Source organism: Vitis riparia, chromosome 12, assembly GCF_004353265.1.
Source record: "Vitis riparia cultivar Riparia Gloire de Montpellier isolate 1030 chromosome 12, EGFV_Vit.rip_1.0, whole genome shotgun sequence".
Classification (NCBI taxonomy): domain Eukaryota; kingdom Viridiplantae; phylum Streptophyta; class Magnoliopsida; order Vitales; family Vitaceae; genus Vitis; species Vitis riparia.
Genome location: NC_048442.1, coordinates 9,753,690 through 9,774,478, shown reverse-complemented (window position 1 = coordinate 9,774,478; position 20,789 = coordinate 9,753,690). Strand labels below are relative to the sequence as shown.

General features: G+C 31.2%; 1 protein-coding gene across 1 annotated transcript; it reads right to left on the bottom strand.

The window, feature by feature from the left end:
- Nucleotides 1–9,061: 9,061 nt before the first annotated feature.
- LOC117925958 (chaperone protein dnaJ 20, chloroplastic-like) lies at nucleotides 9,062–9,568 on the bottom strand. Its single transcript, XM_034845056.1, has one exon. It carries the CDS (start codon nucleotides 9,566–9,568, stop codon nucleotides 9,062–9,064), a length of 507 nt encoding a protein of 168 aa, XP_034700947.1.
- Between the last annotated feature and the right edge of the window lie 11,221 nt (nucleotides 9,569–20,789).

Sequence of the window (20,789 nt, the reverse complement as noted above, 5' to 3'; positions counted from 1 at the left end):
TTTATTGGTAATTGAATTCACCAAAAAATTTTATGTTTATTAATGCCTCCATTTCAAGATGTATTATGTACATGTCTTACCATGTGTATGAGATGGGTCTTGAAGTTGGCCTTCATTCTTCTTTGATGTTCTTTTTCAAAGAAATATTTTAATAGGAAGTTCTATTTCAAAATATCTATTTCCCACTTTTCCCAAACACTAGTTTGTTTCTTTTTTTCCTTTCACTTGGTATCAAAGAAAGACTTTGTGCCAACAAGAAAGTTTCTAATTTGAAATATCCATTTTCCTTTCTTCATAGGCACCTTCCCTTCCAATTTGTCCTCCCTATTTTTAATTTAAAGAAGATAATAATTTGAGAAACCCAACTTGAACACTTTCAGAGAAGTCTTTCATCCTTGGAGCATAGGGATGTGGGGGCATGCTATGGAGTAACACTAGTGGAGTAGCACCATGACAACATGGATGATGCACAATGAAGATGACTTAATGTGGAAGACTCACCATGAGGATGGTGGTGTGGATGACTTCTTAACATATATAAATATATGTTATAATGGAGTTACATAATAGAGCCTTAACATCCCGAATACATGTCGATCTTCATCGCTTGCAAGATAAATTTGTTTTTAGGTAATTTTTTTTTTTAAAACACCTTAAGACTTTAAAAGGAATTTGTAACAAACTTAAATATTAAAATAAAATGAATATCTAAAGTTTGACTCTCATGTAATCAATTTATTGCCCTAATGCAGAAAGGTGTCCATTTTCGACACTTAAGTGCTAAAGTCTTAACCCATGTAAATTGGTTTGACTTAGATACATAGTGATCTCCAAATATTAATACTTAATTAAAATTAGAACTATATTCAATAGTTATATAGACAAGTCATAACCTTGATGCTACGTAATGTTGTACTTTCAACATTTAATGCGACTTAAGAGCTAAAGTCATCACTTATTCAAATTGACTTGGCTTGATGCATAATGGTGTTCAACTTCTCAAAACTAAATTAAAATAGAAATCATATTTAATACCCATGTAGACAAGTCATAACCTTAATGCTATGTGGTGTTATACATTCGATACTTAATACGATTTAAGTGCTAAAGTCTTCACTCATGCAAATTAGCTTGACTTAGATACATAATAGTGTCCAAATTCTAACACTTTATTAAAATTAAAACCATATTTAACACTAATGTAGACAAGTAATAACTTTGACACTGCATGATGTTGCACTTTTGACACTTAATGCCACTTAAGTGTTAAAGTTCTTATTCATGCAAATTGACTTGAATGCATAGTGATGTCTAACGGTTTAGCATTTAAATAAAATTGGGCCCACACTTGACACCCACATTTTTTTTTTTATGGTGGTGGCTGAACTAAGGTAGTTTCCTCAAGTTACCCACGTACTTTTACAGAGAGGAGATCAAATCAAATATAGTTCAATTTTTTTTAAATGCTCAAACTTTTGCCAAGACTAAAGATTTTAATCTTGTGAGAATGTCCTAACTTTTTGTCTAAGCCGCCTTTTCAGGTTTTCACTTTAGCATAATTTTTTTTGTCATTATTTACAATTTAGGCTCATGTGGCTAGGAGGGTCACTTATCTTGATTTTGATCCAAGGTCAGTAAATGCATGTTCTTAATAAAAAGTTTAATTGAAGTTTAAAGATGACTTATTTTCAATTAAACTTTTAAATCTCTCATAAAGAAAATCTTTTGAATTGGTCTTAGTTTTTAGCTTTCAAGATGGATGAATGACACTTTTGTATTGTGTTTGATATTCTTCCATAGTCTTATTGAAGAATGTATCAAACTTAAACTTGATTTCGATTCAAGGGTGATAAAAACATGTTCTTGGAGCAAAGTTTAATTGAGATTTAATGATAACTTGATCTCAAGTAAATTTTTAAATAATTTCTTTGGTGTTTTGAAGAACCTGACTTTGTTTTCTTTGGCTTTGAAGGTGGATGAATGACACTTATGTATCATGTTTGATATTCTTTCATAGACTTGTTGAAGAATATTGGGAGTTTGATCTTATCTTTTAAAGCTTGATTTTTGGATTTACTTTGATCCAAGGGTGGTAAACTTGTATTCCTAGAGCAAAGTTTAATCAAGAGTCAATGATGACTTGATATCTAGTAAACTTGTAAATAATTTCCTTGAGTGTTTTACTTGTCTCCTTTAGCTTTGAAGGTGGATGAAAATGACATTTTGTATTGTGTTTGATATTCTTTCACGAGCTTGTTGAAAAATGTGTCAAGTTTAGACTTGATTTTGATTAAAGGGTGGTAAACATGTGTTATTGGAGCAAAGTTCAATAGAAAGTCAATGATGATGACTTGATCTCAAGCAAAATTATAAATAATTTCCTAAAGTGTTTTGGAAAACCCGACTTTGTGTTATTTGGCTTTGAAAGTGGATAAATGACACTTTTGTATCATATTTGATATTTTTTCATGGGCTTATTGAAAAATGTTTTTAATCCTCACTTTTGAAACTTCATTTTCTTATTTAGTTTCTAAGGTATATATTCCTTTTGAGAATGCCTCATGTTAAAGAAAAACATTGCCATTTAGAAAACTTGGAGACTTTAATTTAGAATCTTGGAATTTGACTTCTTTAATGCAAAGGATTTGTTCCTCAATTCAAGAAGTTTGCCAATAAAGATTTTTATTTTCTTTGACATAAATTTGATTTTTGGTTTTTGTTGCTACAATTTAAGCTCTTGTGGCTAGGCGCAATATGCAATTTAGGTGTTGGCATCTTAGATCTGAGCATTAGAAGCAATACCAATTTTTAAAAAATTGATCTTTAAGGGTTAAAGTGCTAACCTTTAAGTTTAGATGTTCTCAAACCTTAAATTCCAAGTGTTGAAGACGACCTTGAAGTTGTTGGAAGTTCTTTCGCCTGATGACTCAAGCTTGTTCTTGGCACACTTCCGATGGAAAGGAAAGGAGGGTGGAGACTATGACTTTCTTTCTTTTTGGATGGTGGAAGACAAAAGTTATGGAAACCCTAACCTTATGGGGTATTTATAGGGATCATAACTAGGCTTAAGTGACTTGAGCCCACATGGGCTTAGGTCACTTAATTTAGCCTAAAATGAGTTCTAATTGATTAATGAACCAAATAAGGCCTACTAATTAATCAATTAGCCCAATCCAAAGACCTTGTTTACTTACCCTTGTGCAACCTTACATAATTTCCAAAATGCCTTTATGCATAAAAGTGAACCTAGAGCCAATCTGACCCTCATAATTCATGCCAATAAGATATATGAGCTAAGAGTAGGGATCATTAAGACCCATAGGAATACTAACTCCCTTATAATCCAATTTTAGAGTTGATTAACATCTCATTACAAAGAATCAACTAAACTCCAGTATCCTATGTAAATAACAACGAGACACTAAGTGCTCGGGTTTGTGACCTACTATCCACTACATGTAGACTCCCCATGAATTGGTGCCCATAATCTAACAAGGAGTGTTATCACCTATCAAGATTACCTTTCAAATCCTTGAGTTATAGATCTCACTTATTATGTAATCAATTGACATACTCTAACTTCAAGAAGCATATATCAAACTCCACTAAAAGAATTACTATGACCACAAATTTCATAATCACATGTCCTTTGGATCACCCAAGGGGACACACTATCTCAATCCCATGAGATATCATGGTGCATTTATTGAAAATACCTGTTGCCACCAGTCTCTATCAACAATGACCCAATCTATAGGGATATATGACCATTTTAGGGTTTCACTCATAGGTCAAAGTCTCCTATTGATTTTGACATAGGCTCAATATCCTCTCAAGGTTGAGAGCCCATGTAGTATAGTATCTTGGTGAATCATGACAATTAATATCCTTGCGTCATAATTCACCGTAGGTCCTATCCAATGTGCATTACATACACTAGTGCACTTACCATGAGAAACCCATCCCGACAACCAAGACAAGTCATCCCTCCAATTCAGAGGTGGTGCACTATAGTCTTTACTAGATTGCCCAAATCTATGAACTAACTATGGACAACTTATCTACTTACAAGGAATTCATGTCTTGTATCTTTTGTGCAACTCCTAATGCACCCAAGTCATGTACAATGTAAGAGACATGAATTGAATGCTCAAATCAATGTCAATACACCAAAAGGATAACAATGGATAGTTAAGTCTAACTTTGTTACATCATGTCTTATTTTTAGGGGCTTAATCCCAACATTAGGTTCATGTTTTGAGAAACACCACTACTCTTCAACCAATAGTTGTATTTAACAGTTGAAGTATATACATAGAGTTCACCTTGTCTATTGTTTGAACATTTGCAGTAACATCTAATTCAAATGAACTAGACTCCAACTTATGAGTAACTTTTGTTCACTCTTGCTTACTTGAATGAGAAGAGCATAATAGAGTGTCGAGGTTTGAAAATAACTATACTGAAATTTGATATCATACCCTTTTCATTCTCATCGGAAATGTTTTTGCCCCCATTAATATCATCTTCAATTTCTTCAATAAACATGTTTTCACTTGAATTTTTTTTTTTATACCAAGCTTTATGTCATGTGCTCAAACAACCAACTCTTTAAAGGTATGAGGTTGTATCCCTTAGAGGATGTATAAAAGACCCCAATGCATTCCTTATATGCACATCTCCATAGATAACACCTCAAACAATCTATCTTTGTAGTCAAGGAATGAACAAATTGTTTGACGATAAGGTCACCCTCCGTGCCCGCATTGTTGCAAGTTTTTACATAATGGATAAGATGTTGCTTTGAATTTCCTTTCCCATTGAATGATTGAAACTTTAGAGGTTGATAACCTACAAGCATACATAGGTTATCAATCATCTTAGTGTAAGGCTTAAAGTACATGAGTTTACTCCTTGATGGTCCATTATATTGCACTTTGATTGTGTTAATGATCATGTCTTGAAGTTGTTTGATAGATAGTGACACCACTAAGGCAGATTTTATTGTCTGCCTTTCCACCTACATCGACTTAGGTGCATGTGGTGCATCACTTGGAGATGCAATCCTCGGGTGGTGAGCGAGTTCTTAATTTGGGGCAGTTGTGTTTTGTGTCCATGCCTTAGGAAGGCTATTTGTAGATCTATCTCCTTAACGATCTTGGTGAATTTAGTGATGACACGAGTCATCTTAATTAATTGTTCTTCCATAGATGTAGTGCCCATTTTCATTATCAATATAGTCATTGAGAAGGAAGAAGTAAAAGAGTTAGAATGGTTGGAGGATTTGTCTTCTTTTGACATCCTAATTGATGATCCAAAATGTGAGTTAGTCCTAGAGTTGGCATCAACAACAAAATAGGGGGACTTATCCCCAAAGCTCGTTTGTGTTGAAGGGCATTTTGCCCTTACTATGAGGACTTTGACCCTTTGCCCCTTAAAAGGATAAAGTGATGAGTAGCTAGTAGCTATTTCTTGTCCTCATCAATTTTGGTAAACAAGTGTGCTCACTTGCTAGCTTTACTAAAAGTGTAGTAGTTGATTTTTCTTTGCTAGTCATGAGGCCCGTAGAGTTGTTGTTTGTCGATTGAGCAATGGCAATCTTATCATTGCCCTTGTTGACATGCACAACTTAAATCTTTTTGGAAGTCATCATCTTAGTAGTGATCAATTTTTTAGCAAAAGACATGAAAGACAAATATGTCCCACTGAGTGTGATAGAAATTTATATGCACATATTTTATGAGGTCTTGCAAAATTAGCAAAAACTATAAGAAAACTATAAGTTGGAATACATTGAGAGAACTTGATCCCACTAGAAAGGTAGCTTCACGTCTTCATGCCCTTTCTATCAAATGGCACTCAATATGAGGCTTGACCTTATTCTATGTTTGAAATGGTTAGAGGTTACTCAATCATCTGAGGCTTGACCTTATTCTATGTTTTAAATAGTTGGTAGTTACAAAATTTGAGGACAAGTGAACTATTACCTTAGATCACTAGTTAATTAATCTTATGGTAGAGACAAGTACTAGTTTGATGCTAAGAGAATTCTTTAAAATCAGCCTAAATTTGTATTATTGAACTTCAAATTTTTGTGTGATTTTGAAGCAGGTCTTGGCAATGGTGCAAAATTTTGGAGTTAATTCTTTTAAGTGGAATTCATTATTTTCTTACGTGGGTTGATAGTTTTCTCATTTGATTGATTGAAAATCTAATAAAAATTTGTTAGTTTGTATTCCAACTACTTTTAGATATTCAAAAAATTTTACTAAGAATTTAATGGGTATTTTCTTAACTTGTACTTTCTTTGAGCACAGTTATCGATATATACTTTAGGTTATGTTAACTACAATAATATATGTTAATAATTGATTGGGTATAAAAATTGTCTTTATAAATGGTTGAGTAGATTCAATATGATAAATTATTTTATTGAGAAGAGAATTATAAACTAATAGATAGTTTAACAACTATCCAATGGAATTAACTCATTACACGAATTAAAATACTAATATATTCTTTTAACTCAAATAATTTCTCGATGGTACGTAGCAATGTTGCATGCAAACCAAAATTGTCAAAGGAATTACCTTGATGAGAAAATGGCAATCAGCATAATTCTATATATATTCACACACACACACGCGCACACACACACACACACACACACACATATATATATATATATATATATATATATATATACTCAAGTAAATCTAGTAGGAAACATTTAGCATAATAATTGAAAAAAAAAACATACATATTTTGTGGTGGGATTAGAGTCCCATGATAGCAATATTATTTTGGAATATCCATCTAAAACATTATTATTATAGTGGTTTCTAAAAGATGCTCACAATGAGTCATGTCTTAATAACTCAAATATTCAAAGGAAGATTAATCTTTAATTAACATACTTTATACCATTTCTAGACTACAGAAATTTAATTTGAACATCAAGCTAGTTAGCAATCATATTATGAGAATTCTTAAAACCATGAACAATCTCAACTTTGGATTTCAACAAGTGAAACCAAATGGCCCAAGAAAAGTGGTCAATAAGAATATAATAGTTAAAACTATATTGTAAGAATAACTTAGGGTTAAACCACACAAACCAATTTAAGTGAGAAAAATTTAGGTTTCCTTTGTTTTTTTTTTTTTGTTTTTTTTTTTTGTTTTAATTTTTTGTTGGAAGTAACTTAATTTTAGATTTTAAATTGTTTGTTTTTGCACTTTTTTTTTTTAACTTATTATTTATTTTTAAAAATTTTAATTGAATAAAAAAAAAGTAACAATATTTGATTTTTTTTTTTAATGCTGAAAATAATTTATTAGTTTTTCTTTACTTTTTAAAATTTAGTAAAAATAACATATTAAAAAAACAACTTAATACTTAACACTATTAAATACTATTTAGTTTAAGTTCTACTTATAAAAAAATCAAATACCTTCTTCGTAAACTTAGATACTAAAAAAAAATCAAATGGAAGATGGCCTATTTAAAATTTAACAAACCTCGTAAGTATAAGACTTGAATGCATAGAAAGAAAAAAATAGTTACGAACTTATTAGAATGATGACTCAATTGCTTATTTTGAACATGACTATTAAGACTTATATAAAAGCTTTCTTTGCCCATTCAAACAAGTGAGCAAGTATAAATTATGAGAATACATGTTGATCTTTTTCCCATGGTACAATCCTTAAATATTGTGGATGGAGGAGGAAAAAAATGAGATTTAAATTATTAATGATTTGAGTTGGGAAAGATGGAATATGGAGCATATATGAACTAGGATAATTGCTAAAGAAATTGATATTATCTTGACTAAGAACAAGAAAAGGAACAACATTTGCATTGGTCAACATTCTCTAAATTATTTGTTTTGTAGTTTATGGCACTAGAATTGATTACTCAAATATTGATGGATCATGATTAATAATGCAAAGAGAGCAAGACTTAGAAAATGACTTGTGAGATAAATAGAGGAACAAGAATGAAAGATTCAAGAATAATAGATTAAGATTCAAATATCTAGTACTTGAATTTTAGATTTATCAAACTAAGGGTTAGATGAGTATGACAAATCAAACATCAATAGAGGTTGTCCTTAAAATTTATTCTCCTTGCTAAAAATACTATAAAAAAATATTGGATAATTTGTTATAATCTCTTTTTTTGGGACCACCAGGAAATAACAAACAAATGATCTCCAAAAAAATCTAATTGAATTTCTTTACTTACATATATATATATATATATGTAGAGAGATACCAAATAATTACAAAGGGGGAGAGGAAAAACAAATGAGAGAATCAAACATGCAAATTAGGGAGAGGTGAGTCAAATCCATTACCTCCTATCCAACTAGATTATGATATTAAGTTAAACTATCAATTTTTCTAGAAGTTTAAGATTGTAGGATTTTACTTGCATATACATATCATGCTCCTTAACAGTACTCATAACCTCTCAATAATCAAAACCCTAATAAGAAAATAAAATAAAATCAACACACGGAATTATGATTTTATGTGGTACAACATCACAACGGAGGGAAAAACAAAAAGAAATTCAATAGTAAGCGTTCATGAAAGAAAATATTAAAAAACAGAGATTGCAAAGAACTCATCTCATTTAGATCATATATGTGAAAGATATCTCAATACCATTGAGTTTTAAATTACATTTTTCAAAGCTAATGCCTTCATATGTAATTTTTCTTTTTCTTTTTTTCCTTTTTTTTAAGGTATAAAGAAAAAAAAAGGTAAATAGATTCCAAGTAAAAAAATAAATAAATAAATAGGTATGAGTAAATAAATAAGGAAATCAATACGATCAAAATAGGGGGAAAAAAAAAAAACAAACAAACCGGTAATATTGCAAGTAATTAAATAGAAAATTCAACCTTCTACTTTTCTCTTTGTTCACTATTTTTATTACATGTAAATTATTAAAAGAATCAGAATTAATCAATTAACCAAATCAACTACCAACAAATAGCATGTTAAACATACATGAAGAACTAATGAATTGGAGAAAGCAACACATCGCCCCTCATTTCTGAATATTCCGAGCCCTCATTCTACTTCCCCATGTTATCCCCTGTTGAGCCATTCTGTAGTCGGACCTTCTCTTCAACCCTGTAATTTGATTTTCCCATATCTTCGTTGTAGTGTCCGTCCTCAATGGTTGCCTAAAATCGATCAAACCCAAGTCATAATCATAGTGCATTCGCAGAACGGGATCAGAGAGGGTCTTGTAAGCTGCATTCAGCTGAACAAACATCCTTGTTGATTCTTCCTTCATGGAAGGATCACAAACATCAGGGTGATATTGCAGACTCATCCTTCTGTAAGCTCTCTTTATCTCATCAACGCCTGCATTATCAGGACTCAAATGAAGCAGCTTGTAGTAGTCGGGACTCTCATTTCCGCAGGCCAACCTGGCTGCTGATCTTGCACTGCATGAAACTGAGACAAACCTTCGATGGTTATCGGCGAGTGGACGACGAATAATGGGTGGTTTTACAGTGTTGAGGCGTGAGGTCAGAGAAATATCCATGGGTCAGGTGGCTCAGAATGTGGGTGGAGTAGAGGGTGTATATACGGACGGAGGAAAGCACAGGGGGATGTATGTGAAGTAGAGGACAAGCCGACCCAAAACTGGCTGCTTTTTGATCAATTCAATAATGTGGGCGGAGAAGAGCAACGGCAACACCCAAGCTTTACGCGTTTTCTCTTTGGTATACATCGACATGGGGTGGACCTTTTTGAATTCATTAGCTTCATCCATGCTTCTATGTGTATTACAAAATGAAGGGTGGGTAGCTTTTGGTTGAGGTCAATTTTTCAAAATGATCGATTTTAATTAAATTAAATTTATAGTCCATTAAAATGTATATATTTATTGACATAAATTAAGAATATATTTAGTAATGATTTTACAAAATGTTTCTAGTCTTTCTAATATTTGAACAATAAAATTTTTATGATTTGGGGTAAAAATTGATTGTATATTTCTCTCCATATTATCATAAGGTCCAAATCAACAGTATCATACTATATCTTAAGAATGAAATAAAAACAATTATAGGTATGTGGGTTTGTGGATTATGGAGTCGGCCAATGATTATTGGTTAGAGGTAATTGCATGTACTGAGTTAGCTCACTAATAAAATAGGTTTAATTTTCATCAATTAAACACGTTAATAGCCCAAAAGTCAAATTGAAAATTTCTATTTTTCCCAAATAATCTAATAAATTTAAAATTTTTGAAAAATTGGACTTGAATAGATTCAATTCAGTTTCTTTGGGATTCACAATTTGTTGATTTTTTTCATCCTTAAAAACACTAAATCTCTCTCTAATCTAATAAATTTAAAATTTTTGAAAAAATGGACTTGAATAGATTCAATTCAGTTCTCTCTCTCTCTCTCCTTCCTTATTTTTTAAAGACTCATGGAATGATAAAGCAAGCAACCCACATTCCTTCCTTTATCATTTTTTAAAGACTCATGGAATGGTAAAGCAAGCAACCCATATTTGAAAGACTCATGGAATGATAAAGCAAGCAACCCACATTCCTCTATCATTTTTTAAAGCCTCATGGAATGTTGAAGCAAGCGACCCACATTCCCTTATCATTTTTCAAAGACTTATAGAATGGTAAAGCAAGCCATGAATATTGGAAAAAGAATAGGGTCATAATATAGTGCCAAATGGTATATTTTTGGTATCATAATCAAAATACAACACCAAGTAAGATGTTATATAATATTTTCAAGTCTTATTGATTTATATTTGATCTAAATTTCATCATATATATATATATATATATATATATATCTCAAACAATTTGGATTTAGAATTTGGTACTTTAACATTTTTCAAAAAGAAAATTAATAAAATTAACAAGGGGCAAATCATCACTTGCCGCCTTAGAAAATAATAAGCAATATTTCATCGAGCCATTCAAATAAAATAATGGTTAACCTACCCTGAAGAAGTGGCTCAATTGAAAAATATTTCTAGGCCGTCTTCCAAGAAAACCATATCATATATGTTTTAAAATATTTCTTCATGTCATTGTTCATACCATATCCTTCAATTGTATAACATCAAGAACTTTGTATTATCAGAAGATGTTACTATCCAAAAGAAAAAAAAAAAGGGCTTAAAAACAACAAATCAATTCACAAGTTGCGGTGTGTCGCCACTAAAGTAATTGCTGAAAGCCTAAGTATGTGGACCGCTTGATTGATAAGACCAATTTATTGTGTTGCTGCAGCCGGCCACAGTGCATTCAAACTTCAGTCAATGGTGCTTTTAGGGGTCCAAAACAACAGCTTAAGGGCTGAGAGTTGATGGAATCAAAACCATTGTTTTTAAAATCAGGGATTGAATTGAAAAAGTTATCTATTTAGGGTTGAATGGTGGAAATTAGTGGTTATCATAAATAAATATAATTATATCAATATTTTAAATTTGACTAAATAAAATAAATATAATATTTAAATGTGAAAATATAAATTGAGAATGAAAAAAAAAATCTAATAGCTTAACTTTTCTTATATATCGGAAGTTATTGTTGAAATCCAAAAGAGATCTAAAAAGAAAAGAGAGAAAATGAAAGAAAATTTAGGATTTCTTATTATGAATTCTTTTGAGAATAGGTATGATACCATTAGAATTTAAATATGCATAATAAAAAAAAATAAAGACTAATTTATCCTTCTAAAAAGAAATAAAATAATTTTAATATAGTAACTAAATAAATAAATATATAGTAACTAAATATATAATTATGATATAGTAAATAAACATATTAATAACTTCTAACATTCTCCACAAACTCATGATGCGGTTGCAAAAAGAATCAAGAGTTTGTCAATAAAAATTTGAAAACATGGAAGCAAGTGTGACTTGGTAAACAACTTCGCGGTCATACTGTTGAGAATATCACTTAGCAATCAATCGAGTTTTGTATTGCTTAATCGAAGTAGCAAATACCAAGTATCAGTCTCATGCAAAGTAGAAAGTTCCTCAATCATAGTGAAGACACTAAGAAGAATGTGGGGGAGGAGAATCCCTAATCTCAAAAGGTGTTGAAGTAGTCATATAAGGAGAGGAAAGAGCATGACAATAAAAATAAAATATAAAAAAAAATACCAATTTTTGCTTGAAAACTATCTATATTATCCAAAAAAAAGGATCAATGTGAAAAAGTTCAAATATAAAGACATTATGAGACTTGACAAGATAGAAAAGGTATATTCGCAAAGAAGAAAACGTAGTAGAAGATATAAAAGTAAAACTATCAAGGAAAGAGAGAAGAAAAAGAAGACAAAAACTAAACCATCAAGGAAAGAAAGATAATAGTTGACATAAAACTATCAAGGAAGGAAAGGTCAAGGAATAGAGATAAAAGAAAACACAAAACCATAGAAGGAGAAATAGAAGAAAAAGAGACAGATAAAATTTGGATTTATATCCAATAATAGACAAAGCCAAACAAAATTTAGATTCATACCCAACAAATAGAGACATATGGAATTTGGATTCATATCAAATAAATAAAAACAAATGAAATTTGGATTCATATCCAACAAATAGAAACAAATAGAATTTTGGATTCATATCCAACAAATAGATACAAAAAAATAAAAATAAATAAAAATTGGATTCATATTGAATAAATAAATAGAGGAAATGCAAAATTAGATTGGGTATACCATCTTTCCAAATGTTCCTAAATCTCCTTGATAGTTTCATACTTTGTTAACTATATGTCTATCAAATTATCAATGGAGTTGTTGATCCAAGTGATAATTTTCAAATTGCTTACTTTCCAAGCATCTAACTATTCAACATATTTTTCCCTTTTTTCATTCATAAGTTTGTATAGAGTCCCAATGATATAACCTCACATTTTTTGCCCTCTAGAAAAATTTTCATCACATAACTCCAATATGAATAATTTTTTCATCCAATTTCACACTAATAGATTAAAAGGAATCATCTTCATTCACCAACTATGACAAATAAACAACCAATAATCAACAAACAAAAGAAAACAAATACAAATAGAAGAAAATGAATACAAAATCAAATACTAGGATCAAATTGGAAAAAACAATGCAATCACCCACTATGATATCCCATAATCAAACATGACTAAAATAATCTATGACCAAATAGATACAAAAGTAGTGTATGATATTAAACTCTCTTCCATGAGATCACAAACCAAATAGATACAAAAGTAGTGTATGATATTAAACTCTCTTCCATGAGATCACAAATCAAAAATCCTGTTAAAGATTGATTTTGTTCTAATACTATGTTAAAATCCAAAAAAGATTCAAAGAGGAAAAAAGAGAAAATAAAAGAAAATATAAGATTTCTCATTATGAATTTTCTTGAAAATAAATACAACACCATTAGATTTAAATATTCCTAATAAAAAAAATAAAGACTAATATAGCCTTCCTTCTAAAAAGAAAGAAAATAATTTTAACATATTAACTAAATAAATAAATATATAGTAATTAAATATATAATTCTAATATAGTAACTAAATATATTAATAACTTCTAATAGTTATATACTTATATATTTTATTATTTTATAATTAAAAAATATATATATTATTTTACACATATTATTCATATATTTATTATTATAAACTTTTTTAAAAAACATATTATTTAGTTTATTATTTTGCACATTTAAATAACATTACAATGCTAGCTTGATGTTGGTTTCCTTATTCATAAGACTTGATCCAACTTCAAGATCCAACAAATTTTTCCTTTTTCTTTGAATCATCCAACATCCATCCCACATCGGTGTGGGAAAAGGATGAATCGACTCAACTCAACAATCCAACCCTTTTTGGGAAAGTTTTAATTAGGACAATTTTCAATAGTTTATCCAAGACTTTATATCCATGTAAGAATGGATGAAAAAAAAATCAGAAGTTGTCTTTAAAAAAAAAAAAGTTAGATATAAATTATTTATATTTTAATATCTACTAATTATTATTATTATTAGTAGTAGTAGTAGTAGTAATAGAAAACATGGGATTGCATTTTTCTACCTCTTAGATGTTTTTTTTTTCCATTTTATTTATTTATCTTTTCACTCTTTCTATTCACATGGCCTTGGTACTTAGATAATTTTTCTAAGAAAAAAAATACACTCTAGCAGGTTAAAACGGTTTTGCAAGGAAACCGTGCAACCACGAAGGGAGAATCTAGAGAGAGACAGAGATAAATTTCGGGAAGAAGAAACAAAGGAGAAGAAGAAAACAGAGAAGGAAAAGAAGAAATACAGAATTGTATTATATTGATCGTTCCAGAGAGCTATTACAGGAACAAACATATCTTGCACTACAAGACAAAGAAAGTTATCTCATTAGTACAGGTATCATCCTATAACTAATCCTCACTAAGTAGATAATCCCCACTAGGTAATACATTATTAGTTCTAACATCCCCCCTTAAGAGCACGGGTCTTGGGAAAACTGTGAGCTTGCTGCGCAGTGCAAGAAGCCTGTGAGTAGGTAGTGCTTTAGTCATTATATCAGCAAGCTAGGATCAAAAGGAGTGAAGTGAACAACCAAGGAGCCATTAGAGACCTTTTCATGAACAAAATGATAGTCAATCTCCACATGTTTTGTGTAAGAATGTAGAATGGGATTAGCAGCAAGGTAAGTGGCATTAATGTTGTCATAGAACAACAATAGTGGAGGAGAAAATGGGATTTTCAAATCATGAAGAAGAGACTCCACCCAAGTTAATTTAGCATTAGCATTAGCTAATCCTCTATACTCAGATTCTGTGCTTAAACGAGAAACCACTTTCTGTTTAGCGGAGCTCTAAGAGACCAAGCTTGAACCAAGTAATGTGCAGTAGCCATTAGTACTCCTCCTATCATCAGGGCATGAGGCCCAATTAGCATCTGTATAACATGTTAAGGAAAGATCTAATGCAGCAACAATGGAGATTCCATGAGAAATAGTGCAATGTAAATACCGAAGAATCCATTTCATAGCTTGCCAATGCACATCAGTAGGATAATGCATAAATTGACTAACCTTATTAACTGCAAAACAAATATCTAGACGAGTAAGGGTGCAATATTGAAGAGCTCCAACCACACTACGGTAGAGAGTATGATCTTCAAGAGATTGGCCTTCATAAATGGACAATGTATGATCACAAGCCATTGGAGTAGGTAAGGACTTGGAGTGTACCATAGAAGTTTTAGCTAAAAGATCTTATATGTACTTCGCTTGACTAAAATGCTTCCTCCCTTTCATTACTATACTTTTGAGTGCCAAGATTGTGGTTCGAGTCATTGAGCAAAAGATCTTAGGTCTACGAGACCTCCAGATTTTTCAAGCATGTTCCTCATTGCATGGATTTTAATATAGGAACATCCAGATCACATGTATGAGCACTTTCTCTACATCATTATTCTAATATGGTTTTTATTACCATTATTTTTTGCTACATTAGATCTAGAGAGCCTTAAGGATAGATGCATACACCCTATGAGATCTAGGGGTAGGGAACGAAGTAATCTGGGGTTCTTAACAATTGGTATCAGAGCCTTAAGGTAGGTTTTAACATGTTAAATTTGTTCTATGGTGTGCTAACTTTGTTTTGTAGAGTGCATTTATTCATCCCTTGGCCCAAAGGAATGAATGAATGTCAATTTGATTGTTATAATTATAATTATGTTTGGATTTGTTGATGATTATTGGTTTATTGTCTTCTCTAGATTGGGTTGTACACCCCATAAAGGGTATGGGATTTTTATTTCATTGTTATAATTATAATTATGTTTTCTCTAGAAGTACAAGGAGGTAATGTGATTATGGAGCAGAATCTTTCTACAGTGCCCAATTTGCTTTTGAGGCTAGTGGGAGTTTGTTAGGGTTAAACCCTTAAAAGCAAGACATGATGTAATAAAATTAAACTTAACTATCTCTTTACTATCCTTTTAGTGTATTGACATTGATTTAAGCATTCAACATATGCCTCTTACATTGTACATGACTTGTGTGCCTTAGGAGTTGCATAGAAGACACATGTCATGGGTTCCTTGTAAGTAAATAAGTTGTCCATAGTTGGTTCATGGATATAGGCAATCCAATAGAGACTGTAGTGCACCACCTCCTAATTAGAGGGATGACTTATCTTAGTTGTAGAGATGGGTGTTTCATGGTAAGTGTCCTAGTGTATGTGATGCACATTGGACAAGACCTATGATGAATCATGATTCAAAACTATCAAATGTGATGATTCACTAAGCTATTATACTGCATGGACTCTCAACCTTGAGAGGATATTGATTCTATGTTAAAATAAATAGAAGGCTTTGACTTATGGATGAGACCCTAAAGTGGTCATATATCCCTATGGATTGGGTCAATGTTGATGGAGGTTAGTGGCAATAGGTATTCTCAATAGAGGTACCATGATATCTCATGGGATTGGGACAATGTGTCTCCTTAAGTGATCTAAAGAACATGTGATCATGAAATCTATGACCACAGTAATTCCTTTAGTGGAATTTGACATAAGTTCCTTGGAACTAGAGTATGTCAGTCAATCACATAACAAGTGGGATTTGTAACTCAAGGATTTGAGATGTAATCTTGATAGATGATAGCACTACCTTATTAGATTACGAATACCAGTTCATAGGGAGTTTGCATGCAGTGGATGGTAGGTTATGGACTTGAACTTTGTCTTGTTGTTATTTACATAATATACTGGAGTATAGTTGATTATCTTTAGTGGAATGTTGAATTAACTTCAAAATTAGATTATGAGGTAACCAACACTCCTATGGGTCCTAGTGGTCCTTGCTCTAAGCTCATATACCATGATAGCACATTTTATGAGGGTTGGATTGGTTCTAGGTTCATTCTTGTGCATAAGGACATTTTGGTAATTTCATAAGGTTGTATAAGGGATAATGAACAAGGTCTCCGAATTGGGCTAATTGATTAATTAGATGACCCTATGTGGTTAATTAATCAATTAAGACTCGTTTTGGGCTAAATTAAGTGACCTAAGCCTTGATGGGCTCAAGTCACTTAAGCCTAGTGGGCAACTCTATAAATACCCCCTTATGGGTTAAGGTTTCCTAATAACTTTTAGTTAATCGTCATCCATTTCCAGAAAAAGAGAAAAAGAGGACCAAAGCTTTCTCCCTCCCATTGCCTACCCTTTGGAGTGTCAAGATCGTAATTTGAGTCATTAGGCGGAAAATCTTGGATATATGAGACCTCTAGATTTTTCAGGCATGTTCTTCATTACATGGATTTTGATCTAGGAACATCCAGATCACAGGAATGAACACTTTTTCTCTAAATCATTATCCTAATATGGTATTTATTATCATTATTTTTCGTTGCGTTAGGTCTAAAGAGCCCTAAGGATAGATGCATGCACCCTACGAGATCCAAGGATAGGAAACGAAGTAATCCGGGATTCCCAACAAATACTTGCTACTACTACCTTGGACCATTTTTAGTCCAATTCCATGTATCATCTTCATTAGAAATGACATCTATATTGGTCACAATCTTCTTTGTGAGTGGATTGAATAATTTATGTGCTTTGGAAGCTTCACTTATGCCAAGAATGACACACTTTTCACTCTTATCATCAAGCTTCTTTCTTTTCTCATCTGGAACATGTTTATAAGCAATGCAACCAAAAATTCTAAAGTGGTCTACTATTGGTTTCCTCCCACTTCCAACCTCCTCAAGTGTCATTTTTTTTATTAAAAAAAAAAAAGGAATTCTATTCAAAACATGAATGCTCCAATTTATTGCCTTAAGCCAAAAAAAAAATAAAATAAAATAAAATAAAATAAAAAATTGGAATGTTCCATTTTGCTTGCAAGCTTCTTACCATGTTTAGTATGGTTCTATTTTTTTTCTTTCTAATACACCATTTTGTTGAGGTGATTAAGCAATTATAAGTTCATTTCTAATACCATGCTTATCATTAAAAACTTGAAATTCTTTTGAACAATATTCTCCACCATGATCAGTACGCAAAGTTTTGATGGCTTTCCCTGTTTCATTTTCGACACATGCCTTGAAGATTTTAAATGTACTAAAAGCTTCTGATTTCTCCTGCAAAAAGAATTTTCGACTATAATCATCAATAAAGTAATTAAATATCTTTTACCCCCATTTGAAATTGGATTAACCAGACCAAAAATGTCAAAATGAACCAACTCCAGGACATTCTTTGCTCTCCACAACTTTCCTTGTGGGAATTAAGTACAATGTTGTTTTCTAACAATTCTTCACAAACTTGAGACAGAATAGCAATTTAGGGAAGGCCTATCACCATAATCTTTCATTAGAGAGTTGTTAATCTACCAAAATTCAAGTGGCCATATAAAAAATGCTAAAGCCATGATGGATTGGTCACCTTAGCCTTTAAGCAAATTTAGACATTTTTTATTTATAATGGAAACAATCTATTTGAACTCATCTAAACAATCACTATTGCTCCTCTTTAAGGGTAATATATCTCATAAGCTCCTTTCTGAATAGTTATGACATAACCTATTTCTTGTAATCGACCATCACTCAACAAATTACTTTTCAAATCAGGAACATAAAAGACATTTGAAATAGTTTCCATAAAACCATTTTTGGTTTTTATCTTAATGTCACATTTTCTCATAACCTTCATAGTAGAACAATCACCAAAACTCATAATAGTATTAAAGTCTTCATTTAAATGAGAAAAAGAAGATTTACTACCACACATATGTTTACTATAGCCTGTGTCCACATACCAAGCATATGGTTCAATCTTGTTCCCATTCTCATGGAATGTGATCAACAAGGTTTTTTCTTCTTTCTACTAAAAAAAATTCGATTCTGGCACTTTTCTTTGTCTTAGGGCAGCTTGGTCTAACATTCAGACTAATAGCAGTCAAGTTTGTGACATCTGTAGCACCCTACCTTAAATTTGTCAAATCCTTGATCGTGTCCCTTCCCTTTGCCTCGAAAATTGGATGGATCATTATCATTCTTGTAATTGTGATACTGTCTCCTCTCATCTCTGTTGCCTCGACCTCCTTTGCTGCTACCACTTCCTCTTCCCTGATCTACTGATCTATTCGATATTGAAGTGTTGTTGTAAGCTAACACCTTTAGGGTCGGGACCCTAGAAATTCAATCAGAAAAAGTAGTTTGAATTCTTTGATAAATGCCCTTCTTATCCCATAGAAACAAACCCTAGAATTTCAGTTCTGATGCCGATAGATTTAGATAATTTGTCTGCGATGATCATCTCTACAGCTTCCGGTGAGGCCAACGTGTCTTCTACCGGCAATTTACTTGCCCCACTAACTGCCCATACCCCTCATCATTCATGTCCTACACTATTAATACCATCATACCCATTTTATCTATCTGTTGTACATATAAATCCCTTAAATGATTCATTTCAATGTTAAAGCAAAACCAACAAACTTTAATTTACCACGTACAATAACCACATGCCATTTTTTTAAAAAAAAAAAAAAAAAAAAACTTTTAATGTTAAAAGTTTTGTTCTTTAGTTATTTTATTTATTCTTTTTTTATATCTTCAAATAACTCTTTAAAATTTCCTAAAATTTCAAAGTTCCGAATTTATTTATTTATTTTTAAAAAAATACCATTTTCAAAATAATTTTTTTTAAAAAAAAATTGATTTTAAATTTAGTTTACAAACTTTAATTCTCGAAATTCGCTTTTCCAAAACTCCATTTTTTAAATTTAATTCTTCAAAATTCAATTCTTGAAATAATTTCCTAAAATTCTAATTTTAGTTTAACTTCCTAGGATTCAAATTTTTAAATTTAATTTTCCAAAAACCCTACAATTCCGAATTTAATTTTTAAAAATTCACCTTCAAATAAATTTTCGAAACTCCAATTCCTTTCAAATCAAATTTTCAAAAGTTTCATCCTCAAATAATTCTTCAAAATTTCCAAATTTAACTCTCAATTTCTAAAATTCCAATTTTCCAATTTCAAAATTTAATTTCAATTTCCAAAATTCCAATTTTCACATTTATTTATTTATTTATTATATTATATTATTATTATTATTATTATTATTATTATTATCATCATCATCATTTTATTTATTAATTTTTAAAAACTCCAAACTCTCAAATAATTTTCGTAATTCTAATTTCTTTCAAGTTTAATTTCCAAAGTTCCAATTTGTTAATTTAATTTTCAAAACTCTAATTCTCAAATAATTTTAAAAAATTCCAATTTCTTTCAAATTTAATTTCCGAAATTCCAATCCTTAAATTTAACTCCCAAGACTCCGATTTTCAAGTAATTTTCGAGACTCCAATTTTCAAATAAATATAAAAATCCAGTTTTCTCTCGAACAGTTTTAACTCCACTCTGGTTTTCAAATAATCTTTCGTTTTCTTTGTTTTTTTTTAATAAGCATCAATGAATCTTTCATAATTCCAAAATAAAAGAATTTGTGATGTTAATTCATGCAAAATAAATTGGGTTTTGGTGGGGGCCCTACATATGAGTTTTCTTTTCTAATTGTTAGTTGTTATGCTTAATGAGTATTGTTTGATCTTTGTCTTGCTCTTTATATGCATGTAATGATTTTATACTTGACCTAACCTTATTTCCCTAATAGCGCACTATTAATTGCTGCTAAGGTACGATCTCATTCCCGTTTTGCTTATTTTGATGCACGATTCACTTTGTTATTTGATT

What these genes read in the sequence shown, in the direction of transcription:
- LOC117925958 (XM_034845056.1), bottom strand. Translation starts at nt 9,568, where the DNA reads ATGGATATTTCTCTGACCTCACGCCTCAACACTGTAAAACCACCCATT.